General features: G+C 60.1%; 4 protein-coding genes across 8 annotated transcripts in view; 2 read left to right on the forward strand and 2 right to left on the reverse strand.

Annotated features, from left to right (window-relative positions):
* The window catches only part of CHKA (choline kinase alpha), a 72,174-nt gene extending 70,144 nt beyond the window's left edge, over window positions 1-2,030 (forward strand). For all 3 annotated transcript variants that reach the window (XM_050756726.1, XM_050756728.1, XM_050756727.1), the window contains one exon: window positions 826-2,030. In XM_050756726.1, the coding sequence (XP_050612683.1) occupies window positions 826-885 (60 nt within the window). In that variant the 3' untranslated portion in view covers window positions 886-2,030. The remainder of the gene's footprint in view (window positions 1-825) is intronic.
* A 1,971-nt stretch (window positions 2,031-4,001) lies between these two features.
* The window catches only part of TCIRG1 (T cell immune regulator 1, ATPase H+ transporting V0 subunit a3), a 40,978-nt gene continuing 23,415 nt past the window's right edge, over window positions 4,002-21,564 (reverse strand). The window contains exons 2-21 of the mRNA XM_050756608.1: window positions 16,529-16,623; window positions 14,228-14,348; window positions 13,791-13,869; window positions 12,768-12,988; window positions 12,600-12,685; window positions 12,117-12,243; window positions 11,961-12,043; window positions 11,707-11,800; window positions 11,344-11,556; window positions 10,587-10,731; window positions 7,405-7,544; window positions 7,173-7,330; window positions 7,005-7,095; window positions 5,893-6,011; window positions 5,596-5,809; window positions 5,106-5,231; window positions 4,829-4,933; window positions 4,641-4,758; window positions 4,231-4,408; window positions 4,002-4,154 (exon numbers count right to left, since the gene is read on the reverse strand). Of these exons, the coding sequence (XP_050612565.1) occupies window positions 4,076-4,154; window positions 4,231-4,408; window positions 4,641-4,758; window positions 4,829-4,933; window positions 5,106-5,231; window positions 5,596-5,809; window positions 5,893-6,011; window positions 7,005-7,095; window positions 7,173-7,330; window positions 7,405-7,544; window positions 10,587-10,731; window positions 11,344-11,556; window positions 11,707-11,800; window positions 11,961-12,043; window positions 12,117-12,243; window positions 12,600-12,685; window positions 12,768-12,988; window positions 13,791-13,869; window positions 14,228-14,344 (2,493 nt within the window). The 5' untranslated portion in view covers window positions 14,345-14,348; window positions 16,529-16,623 and the 3' untranslated portion in view covers window positions 4,002-4,075. The remainder of the gene's footprint in view (window positions 4,155-4,230; window positions 4,409-4,640; window positions 4,759-4,828; window positions 4,934-5,105; window positions 5,232-5,595; window positions 5,810-5,892; window positions 6,012-7,004; window positions 7,096-7,172; window positions 7,331-7,404; window positions 7,545-10,586; window positions 10,732-11,343; window positions 11,557-11,706; window positions 11,801-11,960; window positions 12,044-12,116; window positions 12,244-12,599; window positions 12,686-12,767; window positions 12,989-13,790; window positions 13,870-14,227; window positions 14,349-16,528; window positions 16,624-21,564) is intronic.
* NUDT8 (nudix hydrolase 8) overlaps window positions 11,936-21,564 on the forward strand; it is a 162,157-nt gene continuing 152,528 nt past the window's right edge. Inside the window, exon 1 of the mRNA XM_050756806.1 lies at window positions 11,936-11,939. The gene's annotated coding sequence lies outside the window, so the exon portion shown is untranslated. The remainder of the gene's footprint in view (window positions 11,940-21,564) is intronic.
* The window catches only part of NDUFS8 (NADH:ubiquinone oxidoreductase core subunit S8), a 150,602-nt gene continuing 148,028 nt past the window's right edge, over window positions 18,991-21,564 (reverse strand). For all 3 annotated transcript variants that reach the window (XM_050756776.1, XM_050756775.1, XM_050756774.1), the window contains 2 exons: window positions 19,255-19,383; window positions 18,991-19,175 (listed from right to left, as the gene is read on the reverse strand). In XM_050756776.1, the coding sequence (XP_050612733.1) occupies window positions 19,044-19,175; window positions 19,255-19,383 (261 nt within the window). In that variant the 3' untranslated portion in view covers window positions 18,991-19,043. The remainder of the gene's footprint in view (window positions 19,176-19,254; window positions 19,384-21,564) is intronic.

The following is a 21,564-nucleotide window of genomic DNA, read 5'->3' on the forward strand; positions in this document are numbered from 1 at the left end:
ATCCATAGTGACAAAAATTGAGTCGGTGGCTGCCTGTGGCCAACTGCAAGAGGCCCATGGGAGCTTGTAGGGATGCTGGAAACACAGGTCTCCTCCTGACTGCAGTGGTGGAGAACTGGCTGGATGCATCTGTGAAAGCCCTCCAACTGGACACTTAAAATGGGCTCATGCTTATAGAGTAGAAATTACAGCTCAGAGTTAATTTTTCAAAAAAGTGCTATTGTAATCTTCCTGGCTTCTAGAATTGCAGACTTTTAGATTAGGAGTGGGTCTTTGAGATTGTGTTGTCCTCACTGATAGACAGATGAGGGAAGAGACCCAGAAAAATATAGTGGCAGAAACAGAACACCAAGCCAGGTGTTCCTTGCCTCTCAGTGTCTTTCTTAAAAGTCATGCTGCAGGAGATCCCGGGAAATAGGCAACGGGCATCCTCTTTTTTCTCCCCTTCTATTCTAGACTTGCCTGTGTCCCAGGGGCCTTTTGCTCTAAAAAGTGTGTTATGTCGGTCAGCCAGTGCCCACAGCACCCAAGGTTAACAAGGTGATGAATGGTAGCAGTGCCAAGCGTGTGGACGAGACGTCCATCCTGAGAGGCAGGGCTGGGCTGGCCCATGCCTGTAAACAGGCCTCCTGAGAATGAAGGTGTGCAGGGTGGGCCAGGAGCTTGAGGAGCCTGCACCTGCGGAGCAGCCCTGCTGCACAGGCCAGTCCTGTGCTGTTGGTCTCGTGGGTCCGTGCCCTCAGCTCTTGCCAGCGGTGGGGTTTGGGGGACACATGGGCAGGGGCAGGCCAGCAGGATTCCTTGCTTCTCTTTGCTCTCTCCTAGGACTACGCCCAAGCAAGGTTTGATGCCTATTTCCACCAGAAGAGGAAGCTTGGGGTGTGACTGTGGGGAGGACTCCATCCACCTCATCACTGGACTGCATGGGGAGGCGGCGGAGCGGGGTCCTCTCTGTGCTTCGACTACTGCTCCTGTGGCAGGAGGCTTTGGGTGGCTCACTACTGAACACAGATGTTTATGATACTAAAGACTGTATTAAAATGGAGCGACATTTATTTCACCTCTTGTTTACAATTTCACTAGGACTCAGAAACGAGATTGGGAAGCAGAAATATAGTGCAATAGTGCAACATCTCTGAATCCTTTTAATCTAGAGAAGGCGTTTCATATTTGGGGGCTAAGGTTTCCAGTCAGAAAGGGCAAACAGCAAGAGTAAGCAGTGTTACTTGCAGGTACTTTGGTTAATGTTGATTTAAATTTTTTTTTTTTTCATGAATGTGCTGGTGAACACTGTGAGCAGGCTTTTGTAGATGGCGATGTGTTATAGACGCTGCTCATTCCCAAGGGACGGCAAGTGAGCAGAGATGTACTGTGAAGTCGCCAGTCACTACTGCAAGGTAGCTTCTGCCTGGGGCCCCCAGAAGCTGCTCCTGTATCCTCTTAGTCCCATGGCTGAAGCTGGAGCAGTGGATTGCTGCCGCCTGCGTGTGGAGCACAGCTCTCCCCTCCTGCTGGGCGTGTGTGACATTGATGAATTTCACTGTACTGCGTGTGACTTCTCCCTGCCCTTCCTCCTGATGGAGTGTGCAGACAGCCGTGCATGGCCATGGGGCAGTGTGAGGACCTCCCTGTCTCCCAGCTCCCCTCCCAGGGGAGCCAGCTGATTGACCCAGCTCTTTGGGCCTCTCCTGCCCTCTGCTCTGCCTGAAGTGTGGGATCCTGTTGAGTGGGTTGGGCCGCCCCCGGGCAGAGTGAGGGAAACCCTGGCCTGGGTTCTCTGAGGGCTCAGTTTCCTGGCCCTTACCTTTCCCGATGTCCCTGACATCATCATTCTTGTGGGAGACAGCAGCCTCTATGTGGTGAACGGCGTGGATTGAGTGTAGCTGTGAAATCCATATATATGAAATGTCCCGCGGGATACAGTCTTAGCTGACTTTTTTTACTCTGAACTCTTATTTGAATTGTTTTTTGTGCATATATTTCTGCTACCACAGAGATTGTCCTATACAAATAAAATAATAAAAACCCAACCTCAAGCTGTCACCCTTGGATGTGTCCTAAATCTCAGGGAGGGCTCCTGGTACCTGAAGGAGCCCATGGACGGCTCCATCTGCACCCACCCAGTCCCTCAGCTCAGCAGTGCCCCACTGCTCTCAGCTGGCATCCCAGCAGCGTGTGACCCCATCGGCCCTCCTCCACCTCCTCTTCTTCCCTGTCACACTCTGGTTTCCCTGCTTCTAGCCCAGAAATGAAGAGCCCTGGAGGACGTTGGAGACTGGGAGCAGCGCTGGTGCCTGGGGACACTGAGTGGCTGGGCAGGGGCAGGAGGGAGGCTTTCACTATTCACCCTTTTAGAGAGTTACAGTTTTAAACAGGTGAAGCCAAACTGAATTGAACAGCAGTGGTGTTGCACTCCTGCATAGGAGCTCTGGTGGCTTCTCACTCACCATCTTCCTGTGCCCAGGCCACTGCTGGCCTCACTTAGCCCTCACCTCTGCCTGGTCCTTCACACACGAGCTCACTTGCAGTCTCCTTGCAGAGATACATTTGGAGCCGATCTTCCAATACTGGGCTCCTTCACTTTGCCCTGCTGTCAGCTCAGTTACAATCTCAGGCCTTGCTATTCTACCCAAGACACTGGCATTCCCTAAACCACCCTGGGCCCGGCCCTGGCCCATCATTTCTCTCCATGCACCTTAACTTTCCTGGAGCCCCTGGTGGTCTCTGCATCAGGCCATAAGCTCACGTGGACAGGGATGGGCTCGGGCCTGTGCTGTTCACTGCCGAGTCTTCCACGCAGGTGACCCACTCCATCCCTGTGTCTCCCAGTGACCTCCATGCCCCAGAGGTGCCCACCCCAGTGCCTTTTTATGTGCCATTCTCATGGCAAACTGGACTTCTCTAGCCACCACTGCCAGGTACCCCCATGTCAAAGCCAGGGCAGGGCTGACTGGTCATCTCCCTGGGATCCCACACCACACCCCTCCTAAATCACACTGGGGCCAGTCGCCACGAGTGCTGCTCACCTATCCCCACCTCACTGCCTGCCCCAAGTCTCTGCCCAGCTCCCTCCCCAGGAGGGAGTGAGGTGTTGGGTTCTGGATTTGGTCCAGATCCACCTGCAGCTCTCCGGAGTCCTTCATTTAGCCTCCTCTATTCCTACCCCAGCACCATGACACCGTTTCTCTAAGCTGAGTCTGCTCGGCATGTAGAATTACCTCAGAGGCCCTGATACCACCCCTGGCATCCAGAGGTCCTGAGCAAGGCAGTCCAGGAGCCAATGGACAGGCTCCTCCCAGCAGCTGGCCACAGCCACAGCTGTGGGAAGAACCACTTTGCAGCTTGTTGGCTTCTGGGAAGCACTGGCTCTGCCTCCCAGCAGGGGTGGGACCCAGGCCAGAGGAGACTGCAGAAAGCCACCCCCGTCCTGCCAGCAACGCAGGAAGGAGCACCAGGGAGGGGTCAGGAAGACTGTAGCCTCCGTGAGGGGAGGCTGGGCTTGGAGTCAGGCTCAGCCCCTGTTCTGACGCCCGGGGCCTGGGGTAATGTCTGCTGCTCGGGACAGCCTCTGCCCTTCCTGGCAGGCATGTGGCCTTGGGCGTGTGACACCATAGCCCTGCCTGGAGCATGGACCGGGACTCAGGTGCCCCAGACTGCTCTGTACTTCCAGCCCCCTGAGGCCCGGCACCAGGGCATGGATATTGGCACCACTCCCAACACAGAGTAACCCAAACACCCGCTCACAGCCAGTTGCACACCTCCAAGGATGGGGAGTTCACTCCCCTAACCCGGCCTGGGAATACATTTGCTCACTCCAAGTTAGAATGTGCTGGAAACATCCCTCCTTGGCCCTTCTCTGCCCCTTTTCACCCCAAGAGTCTGACATTGCAGATCTGCAGGTCCTGGCCTCAACTTTTTGAGGTCCCAGATCCTACACCATGCCTTCTACCCCGCCACCTGCCTCAGCTAGAAAGGAGGGAAGAGAGACGAGACATCACTCCCCAGGGCGGACCCTCTTTATTCCTCTCCTGCCTCAGAGGTCAGGACGGAGGTCTGGCAGGACCTGCAGTGGGCCCTAGTCATCTGTGGCAGCGAAGGTGAAGGGACTCAGCTTGTAGCCTGTGCCGGAGTAGAACTTGTTCTGGAATTCCACCCTGGGGGTGAGAAGAGGAGGGGTTGGTGAGGGGAACTCCCACCTCGAGCAGCCCAGGCCACAGGGTGGTTGCTCACCAGTGCAGCCGCAGGGCGTGCAGGAAGGCCGAGAGCCCCTCCATCACCAGCAGGATGGCCACGGTCATCACAGCAAAGGCGGCAAAGATGGGGACCAGCACCACAGCCGCCACGCCAACCTCCCGGCCCAGGCCCAGGCCTATGCTCATCACCATGGCCCACAGAACCTCGGACAGCTCTGCGAGCAAAGGAGACAGTGGGGGCCAATGGCAAGTGGGGGCCTGCCAGCCCCCAACCTACCTGCCGCAGCCTGAAGCCCTCCCTGCACGGGGAGCCAGCGAGGGACCTCCTTGGACAGTCCCACTTTACAGAGGGGAAACTGAGGCCCAGAGAAAAGAAACCCGCCCAGCCAGCAGCCGTAAGTGAGAAGCCAGGAGCCGGGGCTGGCCGTCGGTGGCCAGGTCACTCACGGGCGTGGGCCAGGCTCAGGGCCCACAGGCGCAGGTAGGATGCGGTGTTGGAGACGCAGCCCAGGCAGAACTCGATGGTGTGGATGGCCTGGTGCATAAGCACCTCGGAGGGGACGAGCTGCGGGGCGGGTGCAGTGAGGGCCAGCGGGGCCTCACCCGTCCCACCCCCAGGAAGGCACCGCACCCACCTCAGCCTCCTCTTCATCATCCAGGCCCCCTGCCTTTTCCTCATCGGAGCTCCAGCCATTCACAGATGCATCAGGCAGGTCCAGCAACCCAGCCTTGTCTTCCTCCTGGGGAACGAGCAGGCAGTGTTGGCAGCGCTCCAGCCTCAGGAGGGCCCCCACCACCCACCAGGCCTGCTCCTGGCCACTTAGGAGGCTGCGAGGAAGTGGGGAGTCAGGTACACACTGGACAGTGGCCTCTCCTCCCAAGCAGCCCCCCACACCTTAGGCCCGGTCCTACCTGTCGGCCAGCGGGCCTCCTCCGCAGGTGGGGGCGGTGGCGGCGCAGCAGGTGCAGGGGTGTGCCAAGCAGCAGGATGGGCACCATGGCCAAGGCCAGGACCACCAGCGTGGCCTGGACCACCTCCTGCCAGGGAGAGGGCGAGAGTCAGGGCACCCCTGCTGTGCACACCTGCACAAGAACTTGGATCACAGCAGTCACAGGACCCAGAGAGCCTGTGGCCGCTCCTCCCTTCAGGGCCCCCGGGGGCTCCATGCCCTCACTGAGTGAGGATTTGGCTCCATAAGGACTCCTGAGGGAAGGGACCCCAGGTTCCCAGCGTCACTTGTGCCACCTGCTAAAGATGCACGCCATCACCTCTGACGGCCCTGTCTGCACAGCCTGGGGCCTGCATCCCCGTTTCTTGGACGAGGATCCTGCAGCTCCCAGTGGCCCAGTGACCGTGGGATCCCCATGAGGCTGTGAGCTGGGCCCCCCAGCCACAGCACACCTGCCGGGGGTAGAGCGGCCGGTTGGTGGGGCTGTGGGAGAAGAGGAACATGTTGATGAAGTGGATGAGGATGCTGGGGGCCGAGGCAGCGCTGGCAGCCGACACACACAGCCACTTGTAGATGACTAGGAAGACGAGATAACCGAAGAGCCCCAGCAGGAAGGTGAGCTCCGGCAGCGTCTCCAGCAGCAGCCGGTGCCTCTGGCCAAAGTGCCTGGCAGGTAGGAGGGAGGCGTGGTCACTGGGGCCCACTCTGGCCTGCCAGCCTCCCATCCCCCAGGCAGCTTTGGCCCTCACACGTGGTTGAAGATTCCAAGGACCACCCCGAAGGCCATGTGCACGACCCCCAGGATGACGGACATCTTCATCTTGAAGGAGTTGAGGAAGCTCAAGTGGTTGGCAGCCAGGCTCCAGACCTAGGGTGGCAGCAGGGCAGGCTGGACTCAGGGGCTCCCTGGCCAGCACTGCCAGGAAGTCCCCGGCCCGAGTCCCTCTCTCTCATCACCCTGTTTTACCCCTCGGAGCCTGCAGCCTCATCCATCACCCACCCACCGAGGGGCAACAGAGCACAGATGGGCCAGCTGCCACGGCTCCAGCCTGGGTGACCTTAGGCATGGCCTCTGTGCCTCAGTCTCTTCTTTAGGTGAGGACACGGCTAACGTGCGGCCCACGGGGTTGTGATGAGGTTCAAACAGAAAATCAGGCTGGGCACGGTGGCTCACGCCTGTAATCCCAGCACTTTGAAAGGCTGAAGCAGGTAGATCACATGAGGTCAGGAGTTCGAGACCAGCCTGGCCAACATGGTGAAACGCTGTCTCTACTAAAAATACAGAAATTAGCTGGGCATGGTGGCAGGTGCCTGTATCCCAGCTACTCAGGAGGCTGAGGCAGGGGATTGCTTGAACCCGGGAGATGGAGGTTGCAGTGAGCCGAGATCGCACCACTGCACTCCAGCCTGGGTGATTGAATGAGACTCCATATCCCAAAAAAAAAAGAAAAAAAAAAAAAATCACTTCCACAGAGGGTTGGGAACAGTGCTTAGCACAGTGCAAGCTACAGACTGGTTCCTGTCCGGTCTGGCTTTGCCTCCGCACACTCAGGAGACTGGTTCCTGTCCAGTCTCGCTTTGCCTCCGCACACTCAGGAGACTGGTTCCTGTCCGGTCTGGCTTTGCCTCCGCACACTCAGGAGACTGGTTCCTGTCCGGTCTGGCTTTGCCTCTGCACACTCAGGGGACTATGATGCAGGCTCTGCAGGGCAGGAGCCTTGTCTGCCTCTTGTGCTGACGAAAGGGCCTGGCACATAGGAGTGCTCCGCGATGGCACTGCAGGAGGGCTGAACCGAGGGGAGCCCCAGCCCCCACTCCCAGCTGCCTTCACCACCCGCGGACACTCCACCCCAGGACTCACAGGGTCGATGCCAAAGGGGTAGGGTCCCAGGAAGACACCGGTGACGTTGGGATCCAGGGTAAGCATCGCGTGCTGGGCCAGGAATGCATCACTGTGGCAACGGAGGGCAGGGCGGTCAGGGCTGTGGGGGTTGCGGGGCCCCCGGCCAGGCTGGGGCCCGGGCCTCACCTCCAGCCAGACTGGTTGGCCATGGCGGCCACACTCCAGCCTGAGGGGAAGATGCTGGTGGCGCGACTGAAGCACTCGTTGTAGATGAAGCCAGTGTAGATGGAGAACAGGCCCATGAGCAGGAGCAGGTAGCGGCCCCTGAAGAAAGTCTGCCAGATCTGGGGGGGCAGCAGTGCAGTGAGGGGCTGCCTGGCCCCACTACCCTCATCAGGACCCCAGCCCGGCCCCTCACCTCATTCTGCGCGGCCTTCACTGCCGGCTGGTTCTCCGCAAGCACCATGGCCAGGGCGAAGAGGAACATGAGCAGCCCGTGGCCCACATCCCCAAACATCACAGCAAACAGGAAGGGGAAGGTGATGATGGTGTAGGGAGCTGTGGGCAGAGGGCATGGTGGGTGAGCTGGGAACCCCCAAACACACCAGCATCCGTCTCCCGGCCCAAGATGCCACAGAGGCCCTGCTGGCTTGCAGTCAAGAACCCACCACTTAGCAGCCGGGCACGGTGGCTCATGCCTATAATCCCAGTACTCTGGGAGGCCGAGACGGCGGGGGGGATCACCTGAGGTCAGGAGTTCAAGACCAGCCTGGCCAACATGGTGAAACCCTGTCTCCACTAGAAACAGAAAAATTAGCTGGGCATGGTGGCAGGTGCCCATAATCCCAGCTACTCAGGAGGCTGAGGCAGGAGAATCATTTGAACCCGGGAGGCAGAGGTTGCAGTGAGCCAAGCTTGCACCACTGCACTCCAGCCTGGGCAACAGAGTGAGATTCTGTCTCCAAAAAGAAAACAAAAAAGAACCCACCACTTAGGAGCTGTGTGACCTAGGCCCGGTCACTTAACCTCTCTGAGCCTCCATTTCCCCATCTGTAAAATGGAGGTAACACCAGGCCACTTCATAAGGTCTCCGTGGGCAGCACCGGCCAGCTGCTGGAGCAGCTTCAGCTATTGCTGTCCCCAGAGCCCCACACAGAAGCCAGAGAGGACAGCGAGCCACAGGTGGCCCCAGCTGGCACATGGCAAGTTCCAGGAGGCCGAGCTGGTCGCTCCAGCTCTGAAATCTCGACTTCCCATCAGTAAAACAGGAACAAGTCCTCATGGGAGGCAGGAGGACCCCAACATGCACACCCTGTCAGGAGCTGTATTGTGACCCCAAAAAAGATATACTGGAGTTCCAACCCCCAGGAACTCCGGATGTGACCTTCTTTGGAGACAGGGTCCTTACAGAGGTCACGGGGTTAAGATAAGGCCATTACAGTGGGCCCTATCCAGTGTGCCCAGTGTCCTTACGAAAAGGAACATTTGGACCCACATGGAAGGAGAACAGCGTGTGAAGATGAGGACGGCCGCTCCAAGCCCAAGAGAGATGCCAGGAAGGGATCCTCCTGGACAGCCTCAGAAGGAGCCACTCCTGCCGACAACACCTCATTATCTTTTATTTTTTTAAGATACAAGGTCTCGCTATGTTGCCCAGGCTGGTCTCGAACTCCTGGACTCCAGGACTCCAGCGATCCTCCTTCCACCACAGCCTCCCAAAGTGCTGAGATGACAGGCATGAGCCAGTGCGCCCGGCCCCTGCTGACACCTTGGTCTTGGACTTCTAGCCTCCAGGACTGTGGGACCGTGTCTGCCCCTTAAGCCACCAGCCTGTGACACTTCGTTACAGCTTCCCTGGCAAACACGTTGCCCCAAAGGCTGGTGCTTTGAGCTGGCAGCATTCTATCCGCCATGGGCCTCTGGGCGATGCTCTAGCTGCACCAGCCTCTGTCCATGTGCAGGGGAATCCGAGTGGGGCCCAGCTCCAGCCCCAGGACCCCGGCCCTGCAGGAGCAGCAAGCCTCCCAGGACCACACAGCCCTGGTCTTGGTTCACAGAGCCTCAGACTCACGCCCTGCCTCTACCACATGGGGGCCCAAGCACCCTGCCTCTTGCCCACTGGGTGAGGCAGGGCCCCTCCCTGGCCTGTGTCCAAGTCCCCTCCCAATAGGGGCTCCACCATGTCACACCCACGCTATGGGCCGGGCCCCCATCGGTGGTACTGGGGGATACTGGGCCCCTCCACTCATCTGACAGCACCAGCCACACTGCAGCTGGCCCACTGTGTTGGGGAGTGGCGTCCTGAGGGGGAGGCCACAGCTGGACGACAGAGCAGGCACTGCAGGCCTCAGGACTCCCAATGGGGAGGAGGATGTGGAGGGAAAGCACTAGAGCTCCCCCAACCCCTGCCCTCATCCCTTACTGGTTTCTACTGGGAGCACCTCCCTTAACCCACCGCTTACTCCAGAATGTCCTTCTCAGGGACAGCTTGACCCAAGACTGCATTAATGCAAACTTCTATAAAAACACTGTGTAGGGCCAGGTGCGGTGGCTCACACCTGTAATCCCAGCACTTTGGGAGGCTGAGGTGGGCGGATCACGAGGTCAGGAGTTTGTGACCAGCCTGGTCAACACGGTGAAAGCCCATCTCTACCAAAAATACAAAAATTAGCCGGGCGTGGTGGCGCGCGCCTGCCCAACTACTCTGGAGGCTGAGGCAGGTGAATCACTGGAACCTGGGAGGCGGGCATTGCAGTGAGCTGAGATCATGCTACAGAACCCCAGCCTGGGCGACAAAGCGAGACTCCATCTCAGGGAAAAAAACCAAAAAACACTGTGTAGCCAGGAGTGGTGGCTCACGCCTGTAATCCCAGCACTTTCAGAGGCTGAGGTGGGCGGATCACTTGAGGTCAGGAGTTCGAGACAGTCTGGCCAACATGGCGAAACCCTGTCTCCACTAAAAGAACAAAAATTAGTTGGACGTGGCGATGGGCACCTGTAGTCCCAGCTACTCGGGAGGCTAAGGCAGGAGAATGGCTTGAACTTGGGAGGCAGAGGTTGCAGTGAGCCGAGATCACACCACTGCACCCCAGCCTGGGCCACAGAATGAGACTCCATCTCAAAAAACAAACAAACAAACAAACAAAACCGTGTGACCAAACCAACCACACCACAGGCTGCCTCCTGGCTCTGGCTTGCAGTCTCCAATGGTCACTAAGCTTCCTGACATTCCTCTGAGGTTTGCACTATTATTTCCAATTTGCAGGTGAGGCAGCTGAGGCTCAGAGAAGCTAAGAAACATATCAAAGTAGGCGAGATGGGCTTCCAACCTGGGCCATGTCCACCGCACAACCTCTGTTCTTTGCACAAGCCCGTGAGGCTCCCTTGTAAACTCAACAAGGGGGAGTTGGCTGGGAGCCGACATAAAGCCTCACACCGGCTGCAGAGCCCAACAGCCTCTCGAGAGTGACGGGATGCGTGCTCCTCATCCCAGGAGGGCAGGCCGGGCCCGGGATGGAGATACCTCCCACTCAGGCTCACACCCATCCAGTGGGGCAGCTGAGCCTCCCAGGACACGGGTAAGGGCGCCGTGGCTCTCACCGGGGTTCACCTCCTGGTAGCGGCCCACGCCGTAGGCGTCCACGATGCCCTGGAAGCTGGCTGTGAAGCGGTTGGTGCGGATGAGCGTGGGGGGCATGTCCCGGCAGGGGATGCGGTGAGCCACGGCGCTCACTCCCTCCTCCGTCTGGACGCCAGGACAGAGAGACCAGACCAGTGGCAGGGGCCTTCAGGGACCCTGGGACCCCCAGCCAGGCCCAGCTGGAGATGCAGAGCCCTGTGGGGGCTCCCTGAGCAGCCCCTTCCCCTCTCTCTGAAGTGAGATGATCGGCCCTGCTATGCCCTGGTGGGGGCCCAAAGACACCACATGGACTGGCAATGGCTTGGGAAAGGCAAGCGTGCTGCCTCCTAGGGACGGCCCAGGAGAAGGAGCCCAGCCTCACGCGCAAGCACCTGCTGTGCGTGGTGGGTGACCCCCGGGGGCAGGGGCATCACACCGGTTCCACAGACCATAAGCAGGCCTAAGGTCACAGGGGAGCCTGAATTGAAATGAGGCTTCTGACTAAAACTACCCCGTCAGCCTCCAGGGACTCAGGAAAGTCAGGGTAGGGCTTGTTGGGCCAGGGCCAACAGGGTAGACTCCCTGGAAGAGGTGGGCCGTGGAGGAGGCTGGGAGGAGAAGGAGCCCCTGGGCAAAGCCCAGGTGCAGGGAGCCGGGGGCTGGAATTAAGGCAGAAATGCCCCGGCCTGGTAGGAGGGCTGGGTGGGGAGGGGGTGAGGTCTCAGGCTTCGTGCTCACCGAGCTGTCCCGCAGGGCCTCCTGCAGGGCAGGCAGGTCTCTCACGGAGCACCAGGCCTCGGCAATGAGGCACTTGTGCGTGGTGCTCACACTGCACTGGTTCAGGGCCAGGTACACAGCCTTCATCTTGTGGACCTGCACCTGCCCCGGCGGTAGCAGCTGCAGCACCCGGCCCAGCACCTGGCTCAGGAACCGCTCTGTCTCCCCCAGGACCTGCGCCAGAGTGGGCAGTCAGCGGGGGCTGGGCGGGCAGGTGGGGTGGCTGGGCTGGGAGCACCCACCTCCTGCACCCACCTCTGGGAGGCCAGGCCAGGGCACCCACCTCCTGCACCCACCTCTGGGAGGCCAGGCCAGGGCACCCACCTCCTGCAGCTCCTGGCTCTGCTGCTGCAGCTGCCGCAGGGCTCCGCGGCGGGCCTCCTCCTGCTCCAGAAACGGGAAGACGTGGCAGTGGAAGCTGGAGGGAGGTTGTGCTTCGTGAGGGGCCTGAGGGTCCCGGCTACGAGACTCTGAGTCTGAAGGGAGTTCATGGGGAGGAGTCGTGACAGGGCAGGCTGGGAGGTGACAGCAGGGGCCTGCAGAGCGGGGCGGTGGGGCGGGTGTTCCCAGTGACTCACCAGTCCGTGATCTTGCGGATCTTCTGTCCAATCTGCTCTCCCCAGTAGGAGATGAGGAAGGTCATCCACATGGCTGGCTCGCCCTGCAGAGCAGGCTCAGTTGATTCTGGAGTCTCACTCTGCCCAGGACCCCCCAGCCCAGGGCCAGCTGCTCACCGTCACGGGGTGCTCCAGCGGCTGCTCCAGCTCCCTGAAGCTGGCGATGAGGAAGCCGCGGCAGGCCCTCCAGAGCAGGCGCTCTAGGGCAGGGGCCTTGTGGGGCTCCACCGCACCTGCCACAAAGCTGGCGGCCACGGGGCTGGGCAGGACTGCTCCAACCTCCTGCCCTGCCTCCCCCACCAGGCCCCCAGGGCAGGACCCTGACCAGCATGGGTAATCGGGCAATTGGGCCCACTGGCCCTGCCCACAGCGGAAGGCAGGAGGCCTCCCGGGCAGGGCCAGAAGAGAAGGACCCCCCCAGGGCCAGGGCTTGGGACTGTGGGAAGTTCCAGGCCTGAAGGAGGAGGTGGGGGCAGCCTGAGAGCAGGAACAGAGGGGAGAGCACTGGACAAGGAGTTGGAGCTCAGCCTGGCCCAGCCCAGCAACTGGCCAGGGGTTCTGGGCTGGCCAGAAAGGACAAGAGGTCAACCCCTCACTCACTTGACCCTCAGGTCCTGATGCGGCCCCCCGGGAGCCTGTAGCAGGGGCATCCTCTCTGAGGTCCCATCTGTGTGGGCGGCTGCCAGCTAGGAGCCCAGAAGCACCATGAGCCCTGGGCCGGACAGCCCCTCCCTAGCCTCCCAGTCTCCTGCTTGGGCTGGAGCTGACCTGGGGTCCATGGCCCTGGCCCAGCACGGCGGCGTGGAGCTGCAGCTGGTGCAGCTGGGCCCGCAGGGCCTGCTGGTTGCCCCGCACATCCCGCAACTCCTGGGCCAGGCGCTCTGTCTCCTCCTGGATGCGCAGCAGGTCCCGGGGTGGGGGTGCCGGCAGCCTCCCCTCAGGCGGGGGCAGGACCAGCCCAGCCCGCCGCACCTCCTCCTGCAGGAAGGCTGGGCGCAGAGGAACGGGAGTGGGGTGCAGTCGATGTTGTCTCAACAGCTGAGGACCCCACCTGCTGCCCCAAACGCCATCCGCCACTAGCTGCTGGATTCACCAGGCAGAGGCGGCCGGAAAATCCTGGCCAAATCTCCATCCAGAAGCTGTGCTCCCCTTCCTCTGAGCTCAGGTCTGGGCTTGCTCTCCCTCCCCACTGCTCGGCAGAGGGCCTGAGGTCTCCCCACAGGCTGGCCCTCATGCTGCAGGGCTTGGGACCGGAGCTGGCGTGCGTCCTGTGTCTGCCTGATTGTTGAAAAGCTATGAACTGCAACAGCAAACACAAAACCCAGCCTGCTCCATGCCCCTGCCTTGGTGCCCCTCAGGCTCTTCCTGAGAGCGGTTGCCCAGGGCAGGGGTCCCTTTTGCATGCTCCTTGGGGGCATCCAACCCTAGATCCTGGGCCCACCCACCCCAGCCCAGCTGCGGAGGAGAAAGCTCTGTGTGTGCCTCTTCCCTACTTAGAAATCCCTGTGGCTCCCCGGTGCCCACAGGACGAAGTCCTGGGCTCTTACGCTGCATTCAAGGCCTCCCCAGCCAGCCCTGCCCTAGGCCCTCTGCTCAGCCCACACAAGGCAGCCACCTTCCCAAGCACACTTTACAGATCTCAGTTGCTCTATCTTGGCCATGCGGGGCCCTGCTGTGTACCTCCTTTCTCTGCCTTCCACCTGGCAAACCCAGACTCTTCCTTTCAGATCAAACTTGGCCCATGCCTCCTCCAGGAAGCCTGCCTGGAATGTACGCCTGGGACCAACTCACTGAAGGTCTTCTCCAGCTCCTCGCAGCGCCGAACATCAACCACAAAGCGTCTCTGGAAGGCGCTCACCGAGGCGTTGAGCTGTGGGTGCCACACAGAGGGGTCAGTGTCTCAGGAAGGGGGTCAGGGAGCTTCTCAGCCTAGAGCCCAGGCCTGACTCTCCTCAGGCCTCAGCTGCCTCCTCCAGAAAGGTGCTGAGCACCCTGGGAGCCACAAGAGGCTGATCAGAGCACAGACCAGACCCCACACCCCAGGAGGGCATGGGGAGGAGCCCACTCAGGGGCCTTAGCCACGGGCTTCCCATGAGCAGCGCCCATGGCAGGGGCCGCTGGGGTTCAAACGGGGCCAGGGCCCTATGGGGGGGCGGTCCCCATCCTGCACAGGCCTTCGGGCTAACCTCGGCAGTAGCCCCCTTCCCACGCCTGCCCACCCGACTCACGTCTCTGAACTCCACGAGGCCCAGCTCGCCCAGCCGACTCACGCAGGTGTAGGCGGCAGCTGTGGGCAGAAAGAGCTGGACCAGGGCCACCTCCTCGCTCCGGAACATGGAGCCCATGGTCCTGTGGGTGGACACGGATGGGGGCCAGTCAGAGGCGGACCACAGACAGTTCCCAACCACGGGCATCTGCGCACCTTCACTCACTGAATCCTGGAAGCTGTTGCTGCTACCACCCCCATCTGACAGAGGTGGAAACTGAGGCTAGGGCAGGCTTGGCGCGGTGCTGAGGTCACGCAGGAAGTAAGCAGTGGGACTGGGAGACCCCAAAGCCCTCTCTCGGGCCAACCTCAAGTTCTCTCCTGGCTTGCTCTGCCCACAGGGACCCCCGCCCCTACCTCCAGCATCTCCCAATGACACCGGCTCCACCCCCACCTTCACTCTGGCCTCCCCCTCTCAGGCTGCCCTCACCCTAGACAGGATCCCACTGGCCCAGGCACTCAGGCCCAGGGCTGCCCCAGGGGTGGCTGGAGCCCTCCCTGCTCCCTGTGGGGCTGCATGTGCTGAGAGGCGGGGGTGGGCATCTCCACTGGGTACCCTGGGACTGGCCAGGGAGCACCGCTGCTGGGAGGGGGGCGTCCCCTGAGGCCCAGGCCGCCTGGCAGCAGCCGCAGCCTACCAGGTGTTGAAACCAACAAAAGTGAAACTGCAGAATGGCGGGGAAGGGCCCCGGGCCTTGCTCAAGGCCGATGCAGGCTGAGGGCGGGTGCCAGGCCACCTCCAACCCGCCCTGGCCCTGTGGATGCTGGGGCCCCTCCAGCTCCAAAGCCACTGCTCTGGGGGCCCAGCGCCCCTCTGTGGGACTCAGTTCCTCAGCTCGAAAATTAGGGGGAGGGGACAGGCCTGGTCAGGGCCCCGCCTGCTGCTGGGCTGGCCAGGGCCTGCCCAGCCAGTCACTTCCTCCCCTGGGTCTGGTTTACTTAACTCTAAATAGAGAACCGCAGCCCCAGCCCCAGCCTGGGAAAGGAGAGAAGGAGGGAACGAGGGAACACTGAGTGAACGGCCCAAGGCTGCAAGCGGGCCGGGCAGGGGGTAGCGGGGGCCTGGGTTCCATCCCTAAGGACCAGGCCCGGCCACAGGGCAGAGGGACTTGGGGCCCAGGGCTGTGTGACCTTGGGCAAGTCTCTCACCCTCTCTGGGCCTCTACTTCCTCTTTGGGTGAATGGGACATGGCACCCCTGACAGAGACAGGATCTAGGGAGGTGACAAAAATAACCAGAGCCCCGACTGAATCCCTTCATCCACAAGACCTCACACTAATCCCTGGGGGGAGAAATCCTGGGGGAGGGGGCGCTGGACCTTTGTTTTATATAGGACTCCACTGACACTTGGAGAGGTAAAGTCCAACGTTATGTGCCCAGCACAAAGGGTGAGCTCGGAAGAGGGCTGCGGTCTGACCTGGCTCCCTCTGGGGCTGTGCTGGCCAAATAAGGGGGTGTAGGGAGTCAGCTCTGGGGATCCGGGGAGGGGGCACCCCTGGCTCAGGGCCATCAGGGCTCCCACAGCCACTATGCCAATGGCTCGGCTCCTTCCATCACTTCCCAGGGGGTGGGGGAACAACCTATAATGGGCAGGGGGAGGGGTGTGGGGATGTGATCAACCCCCGCACCTGGCATGTGAGGCCCCACTGGCTCACCCCCTACCGCTGTCCCCCTTGATCCCCACTCTAGCCAGGGGTCACCCAACCACTTTTATGGTGTAAATGAATATGCCTCCATCCTGCGGCCTGGGGTCTAGGCTCCAGCCCACTCCTCACCCTGTGCCCCTTTCCTGGCCCCTCATAAGGCTCCTCCAGGAACCCACCAGGTCTCTCTGCACCCCCGCCCTCCCCTGCGGATGACGGGAAGGCAGTAGGAGAGGGTCTGGCGGCCCCTCCATTCCAAATGGGGTCGGCTCTGGAGTCAAAAGACCCAGCTGGTCTCCAGGTCTGACACTTCCTAGCTGGGCAGCCTCAGCTTCCCCATCCGTAGAATGGGTCCCTCCCTCCCAGGAAGAATGCAGTGGGGAAAGCTCCGCGCACACCTGGCCCAGGAACGCTGAGCTCTGTTGGCCAACACCCCACCCTTCTCCTCCTCCCTTGGCGATCCTCCGTGGCCCCCCCAAGGCCTGACACCCGGCGGGGTGGCGGGCTGAGCTGCATTCACGGAGCCAACTGGGTGGGGCGCCGAGATCCCCTCCCCGGGGCGGGGGAAGAGGGTGGGCAGGCAGAGCTGGGGCTCCGCAGACCCCAGCGGGGTCACTCACCCGGGTGGGCTGCGCGCCGCGGCTCCGCTGCTGGCTGCCCCACTCGGCGCACGCCGGGCCGCACTCAGAGCTGCGTTCCCGCCCGCCCGGGGCCCGGCGCCGCTCACTCCTTTCCGGGCAGGCGGGGCGACGGGGAGGGGCCAGGGACGCCCCGCCCCCGGCCCAAGCCTCCACCGGAGTCCGGGAAGCCTGGGGGAGGCTGAGCCCAGGCTGTGGCCTCGCGGACGGGTCCTCAGTGGGGCGCTTAATCCCGGAGAGGAGACCTGGAGAACGGAGCGGATAACGGACCAGTGCCAACCGCACGCGTCTGTGCTGGCCCTGATGCAGGGGCAGCTCCGCTCAGGCCCAGCTCAGGATAGGGGATGAGACCCTGCTCTCCTCTCACTTTGAGGCTTGTGTGCCTCTGGCTGATGGGACCCCAACATTCGCAGGCTCATGGGCCTGGGGTCCCCAGGATGCTCTCCCACCTCCGGGACCCCTCCCTTGGGTGCGCGGCAGTGAAAGGCGGTGCTTACACCTTCCTGCTCTTGACCACCCGGCAGAGGCCCCGCGCTGGCCCTTGGGTGGATGGCTGCCCCACTCCGGGCCTGCTTCACTGGCAGCAGGACACAGGGCCAGGCCATGCTGCCTTGTTCTGCCCAGGGCCCCGCACCCAGCAGGCCCTGGGAGATACCCTGGGGCAGAGGCCAGCTGTCAGCTCCACCGGCAGCCACAGCCGGGATTGTCACTGTGACCTTGCTCCAGGTCAGCACCATGGGCATCATCAGGTCCTAGCGCCTGGAAGCTGGGACTCACGGCCATCCAGCTGCCTGCACTTTGGCCAGGCTGGGGCATTCCCACTGGAGGCCAGGGGCCCTTCAGCTCTGGCAATGCCTAAGCCCCACACAGTGAGCAAAGGCCTGAGGGGCTGTGGCAGGGGTGGACAAATGGAGCCCCAGAGTCGGGCCTGGAAACTGAGTCACAACCAAGCTCAGCTGTGGTTCCTCAGAAAATTGGGGGACTTGTTGGGGGTCATAGGCCTGTTCTGACCGGGGCAGGGCCTGACACAACCAGACAGCTCTGGTGCGGTCTCAGCAGAGCAGTGCCCGGGAGGCCACGGTTAAGGGAGAGAACCAGCGGTGAGCTGGAAAGTCTGACCCGCTTGGAATAGAAGTGCTCCGTGCGCAGCTACAGGCTCCACGCGGCGCTCTAACAGCGGTTATGTCTGGGAACAGCTAAACCTGCAGGGATTCAGGAGTCCTACGCCTGCCTGGTTTTTGGAAGGAGCACCTGTTTTCATCAGTGGCCAAGATGAGCTGTGAGCCGGACCTGTGGACACTTCCCAGGCTCCAGGCTTCCCCTCGACTCCTGCAGTTACTTCTCACCCCAGTGCCACAGGCTGTGGGGCCCAAGCAGGGGCCCAGCCACTTTGGCATTAGATGGCAATGCCTGGCCTAGGAAGAAGGCCCAGGTGTTACACCTGAGAAAAGGCTTCCTGGAAATGGGCTGGGAGAGGCTGGTTTTTTGCTGCAGGACTTCTCAGAGCCTTGAATGTCTACCACGCCATACTTGCCAGCAGGCAGACAGCAGCTGGGGCATTTCCCAAACTCACTGGGCGAGGAAACTTGTTCTTTCAAAGTAGGTTTTTACGAAGTAGTGCTTTGTAAAAAGCACTTTTGGAAATGATGGAAGACGGGGGTTCAAGGTCTGTGAACTGAGTTTTATTATGGGATGTGTGCTCCATGGCCCTGAGCAAGCCTCTTCACCTCTCGGAGCTGGTTTCCTCACTGCAAATGAAGTGAGATCCTTCCACAGTGCTTAGCACAAGTTAAAGTGGGCTGCTTTTGGCCATTATGTGGGCAAGGGGCTTGTGTGTGACCCTGGGGGAACCCCACCACATTGCTGGGCCTGCAAAGCAGGAAGTGGTGAGCAGCTGCCGGACGAGCAGCCTGGCCTGGGGAACATGGGGAAGAAAGAGGATGTGGCTGGAGGCAAGGCCAGCTCAGGGCCAGCAGGGCTTGTGTCACCCTCGCGTGACTGTCACCCCAAGCAGGCTTCCTCCTATCCCCAGCAAGGATGCCCCGGCCGGAGTTTCTCCCACTTGCTGTTCTTCAGCCTGAGGCCTTGGGATGCTCCAAGTCCTAAGGGTCTTAGAAGTGGATGGCTCTTGGGAGACAGGAGGCCCAGGCCCCAGCCGGGACAGCTGGGACTGTGGGAACGACAGGACTGTGGTGACCTCTGGCATTGCTGGGCCTCGGGGAAGACACCCAGGAAGAGGCAGGGTGATCGTGATGCTGCAGCCTGTGGCCCAGCCATGAGGGCCTGGTGGGGCCCTGGAGTCCACAGGAAGGCCGGGCTGGGGCAGCAGGACCGCAGAGAGCATAAAGACTAGGGGGCTACCTAGTCCAGCTGGAGGCACCACAGGCCTCAGGCAGGCTGGGGATGGCCCCACCCTGGACCACCAGAGTCAAGACAAGAGGCCGTGGGGTTGGAGCAGTATTTTATTGGGCAGCAGGGGTTGTGGGCCGGTGGGGCATCACCGGTACAGGTAGTCAGCCTGGATGTTGGCGGCAATCTCGGCCTCCCACTTGTCCCCATTGTTGAGCAGCTTCTCCTTGTTGTACAGCAGCTCCTCATGCGTCTCCGTGGAGAACTCAAAGTTGGGGCCCTGCAGGTGGGGTGCAGGGACAGTGGTTAGGCACCGCTGAGGAGCCTCAGCGCCCCTCCCACCCAGGGGCTTCACGCACCTCGACGATGGCATCCACGGGGCAGGCCTCCTGGCAGAAGCCGCAGTAGATACACTTGGTCATGTCGATGTCATAGCGGGTGGTCCGGCGGCTGCCATCAGCTCTTGGCTCAGCCTCGATGGTGATGGCCTGTGGGAGGGGCCACCAGACACTGCTGCGCTGCGCTGTCACATCCCAGCCCCCATTGCCCGGGTCACTGCTCATCCCCACCCCTGGTGTGTGCCAGAAGCCCTCTCCCCTCAGAAGCCTCCCGGACTCCAGTTAAGAGGCCGCCCTGCACCTCTGCCGTTGGCGCCTGTCTCCTCAGCACGCGCCCGGCTGGTGTCCCTGCCATGCTGGTTTGTTTTTTTTTTTTTTTTTTTGAGATAGAGTCTCGCTCTGTTGCCAGGCTAGAGTGCAGTAGCACAATCTCGGCTCACCGCAACCTCAGCCTTCCGGGTTCAAGTGATTCTCCTGCCTCAGCCTCCTGAGTAGCTGGGACTACAGGTGTGCACCACCATACCCAGCTAATTTTTGTATTTTTAATAAAGACGGGTTTTCACCATGTTGGCCAGGATGGTCTCGATCTCTTGACCTCATGATCCACTTGCCTTGGCCTCCCAAAGTGCTGGGATTACAAGTGGGAGCCACCGCGCCCGGCCTGCCTTGCTTGTTTGTCAGCTGCCGGCGTCATCTGCTAAGAACCCCATTCTCACCAGGGTGCTGTTCACTGCGTTGTTCAGTGTAGCGCCCCCTGCCCTGAGGGTGTCACCCTGCGACGGGGGCTGGGTTACAGTCCCGCCTCACCTCACCGAGCTTTCCAGATATTGTGAGTTTTACAAATTGAAGGTTTAGGGCAACCTTGCATAAAGCAAGCTCACTGATGTCATTTTACCAACCACGTGCTTGCTTCTTATCTCTGGGTCAGCACTTTTTAGGAATGAAGTTTTTTTTGTTGTTTTTGGTTTTTTGTTTTGAGACAGACTCTCGCCCTGTCACCCAGGCTGGAGTACACTGATGCAGCTCATAGTGCACTGCAGCCTCAACCTCCCAGGCTCAAGCGATCCTCCCACCTCAATCTCCCAAGTACCTGGGAATACAGGGGCTAATTTTTTGTATTTGTTGTTGTTGTTGTTGAGTCGGGGTTTTGCCAGGTTGCCCAGGGTGGTCTCAAGTAATCCACTCACCTCGACCTCCCAAAGTGCTGGGACTATAGGTGTGAGCCACTGTACCTGGCCCCTAAAGTATTTTTAATTAAGGTACATTGTGTTTTAGATACTTCACAGCCTACAGTAGTGTAAATTCTTTGTTTTTTTTTTGAGACGAAGTCTCACTCTGTGGCCCAGGATGGAGTGTGGTGGTGCAATCATAGCTCACTGCAACCTCCGCCTCCCAGGTTCAAGCAATTCTCCTGCTTCAGCCTCTCAAGTAGCTGAGACTACAGGTGTGCACCACCACGCCCGCCTAATTTTTGTTATTTTTACTAGAGACGGGGTTTCACCACGTTGGCCAGGCTGGTCTTGAATTCCCGACCTTGTGATCCGCCCGCCTTGGCCTCCCAAAGTGCCGGGATTACAGGTGTGAGCCACTGCACCCAGCCCTAATTTTTTTTTTTTTTTTTTTTTTTTTTGCGATCTTGGCTCACTGCAACCCCTGCCTCCTGGTTCAAGTGATTATCGTGCCTCAGCCTCCAAAGTAGCTGAGATTACAGGCACCTGCCGCCAGGCCTGGCTAATTTTAGCATTTTTAGTAGAGATGGGGTTTCACCATGTTGGCCAGGATGGTCTCGAACTCTTGACCTCAAGTGATCCACCACTTCGGCTTCTCAAAGTGCTGGAATTACAGGCATGATCCACTGTGCCCGGTCTAAATCTAACTTTTAAATGCACTGGAAAACCAAAACATCTGTGTGACTCACTTTACCCCAATGGTCTGGAACCAAACCTGCAACATCGCCGAGAACGCCTGCACGGTTGGTTGCAATCCTGTGCCTTAAATCTACTTTTCTCCATTTGATAGATGAGAAAAACAAGGTTCTGAGAGGTTGAGGGACTCCTCAAAGCTACACAGCAAGTGCAGGGGCACAGCCCTAACTCAAGGGCACGTCCTAACTCTCAGTTCCTGGGTAGCCTGCTGGGGGAGGGGCTGGCTGGGAGGACCTTCTAGGGTGCCTGGCAAGGACTCTCCTACGCCCCCATCCCAGAAATGTAGTGGCCACAACTCACAGTGGGACCTGTGGCTGGCAGGCTCATCCTTCAGTGCTTATAAAGATGCGGACAATAACCTCTACCTCCTCGAGTGGTTGTTGAGATTACAGGAGAGGCTGTGAGT

This window comes from Macaca thibetana, chromosome 14 (genome assembly GCF_024542745.1).
Source record: "Macaca thibetana thibetana isolate TM-01 chromosome 14, ASM2454274v1, whole genome shotgun sequence".
Taxonomy (NCBI): domain Eukaryota; kingdom Metazoa; phylum Chordata; class Mammalia; order Primates; family Cercopithecidae; genus Macaca; species Macaca thibetana.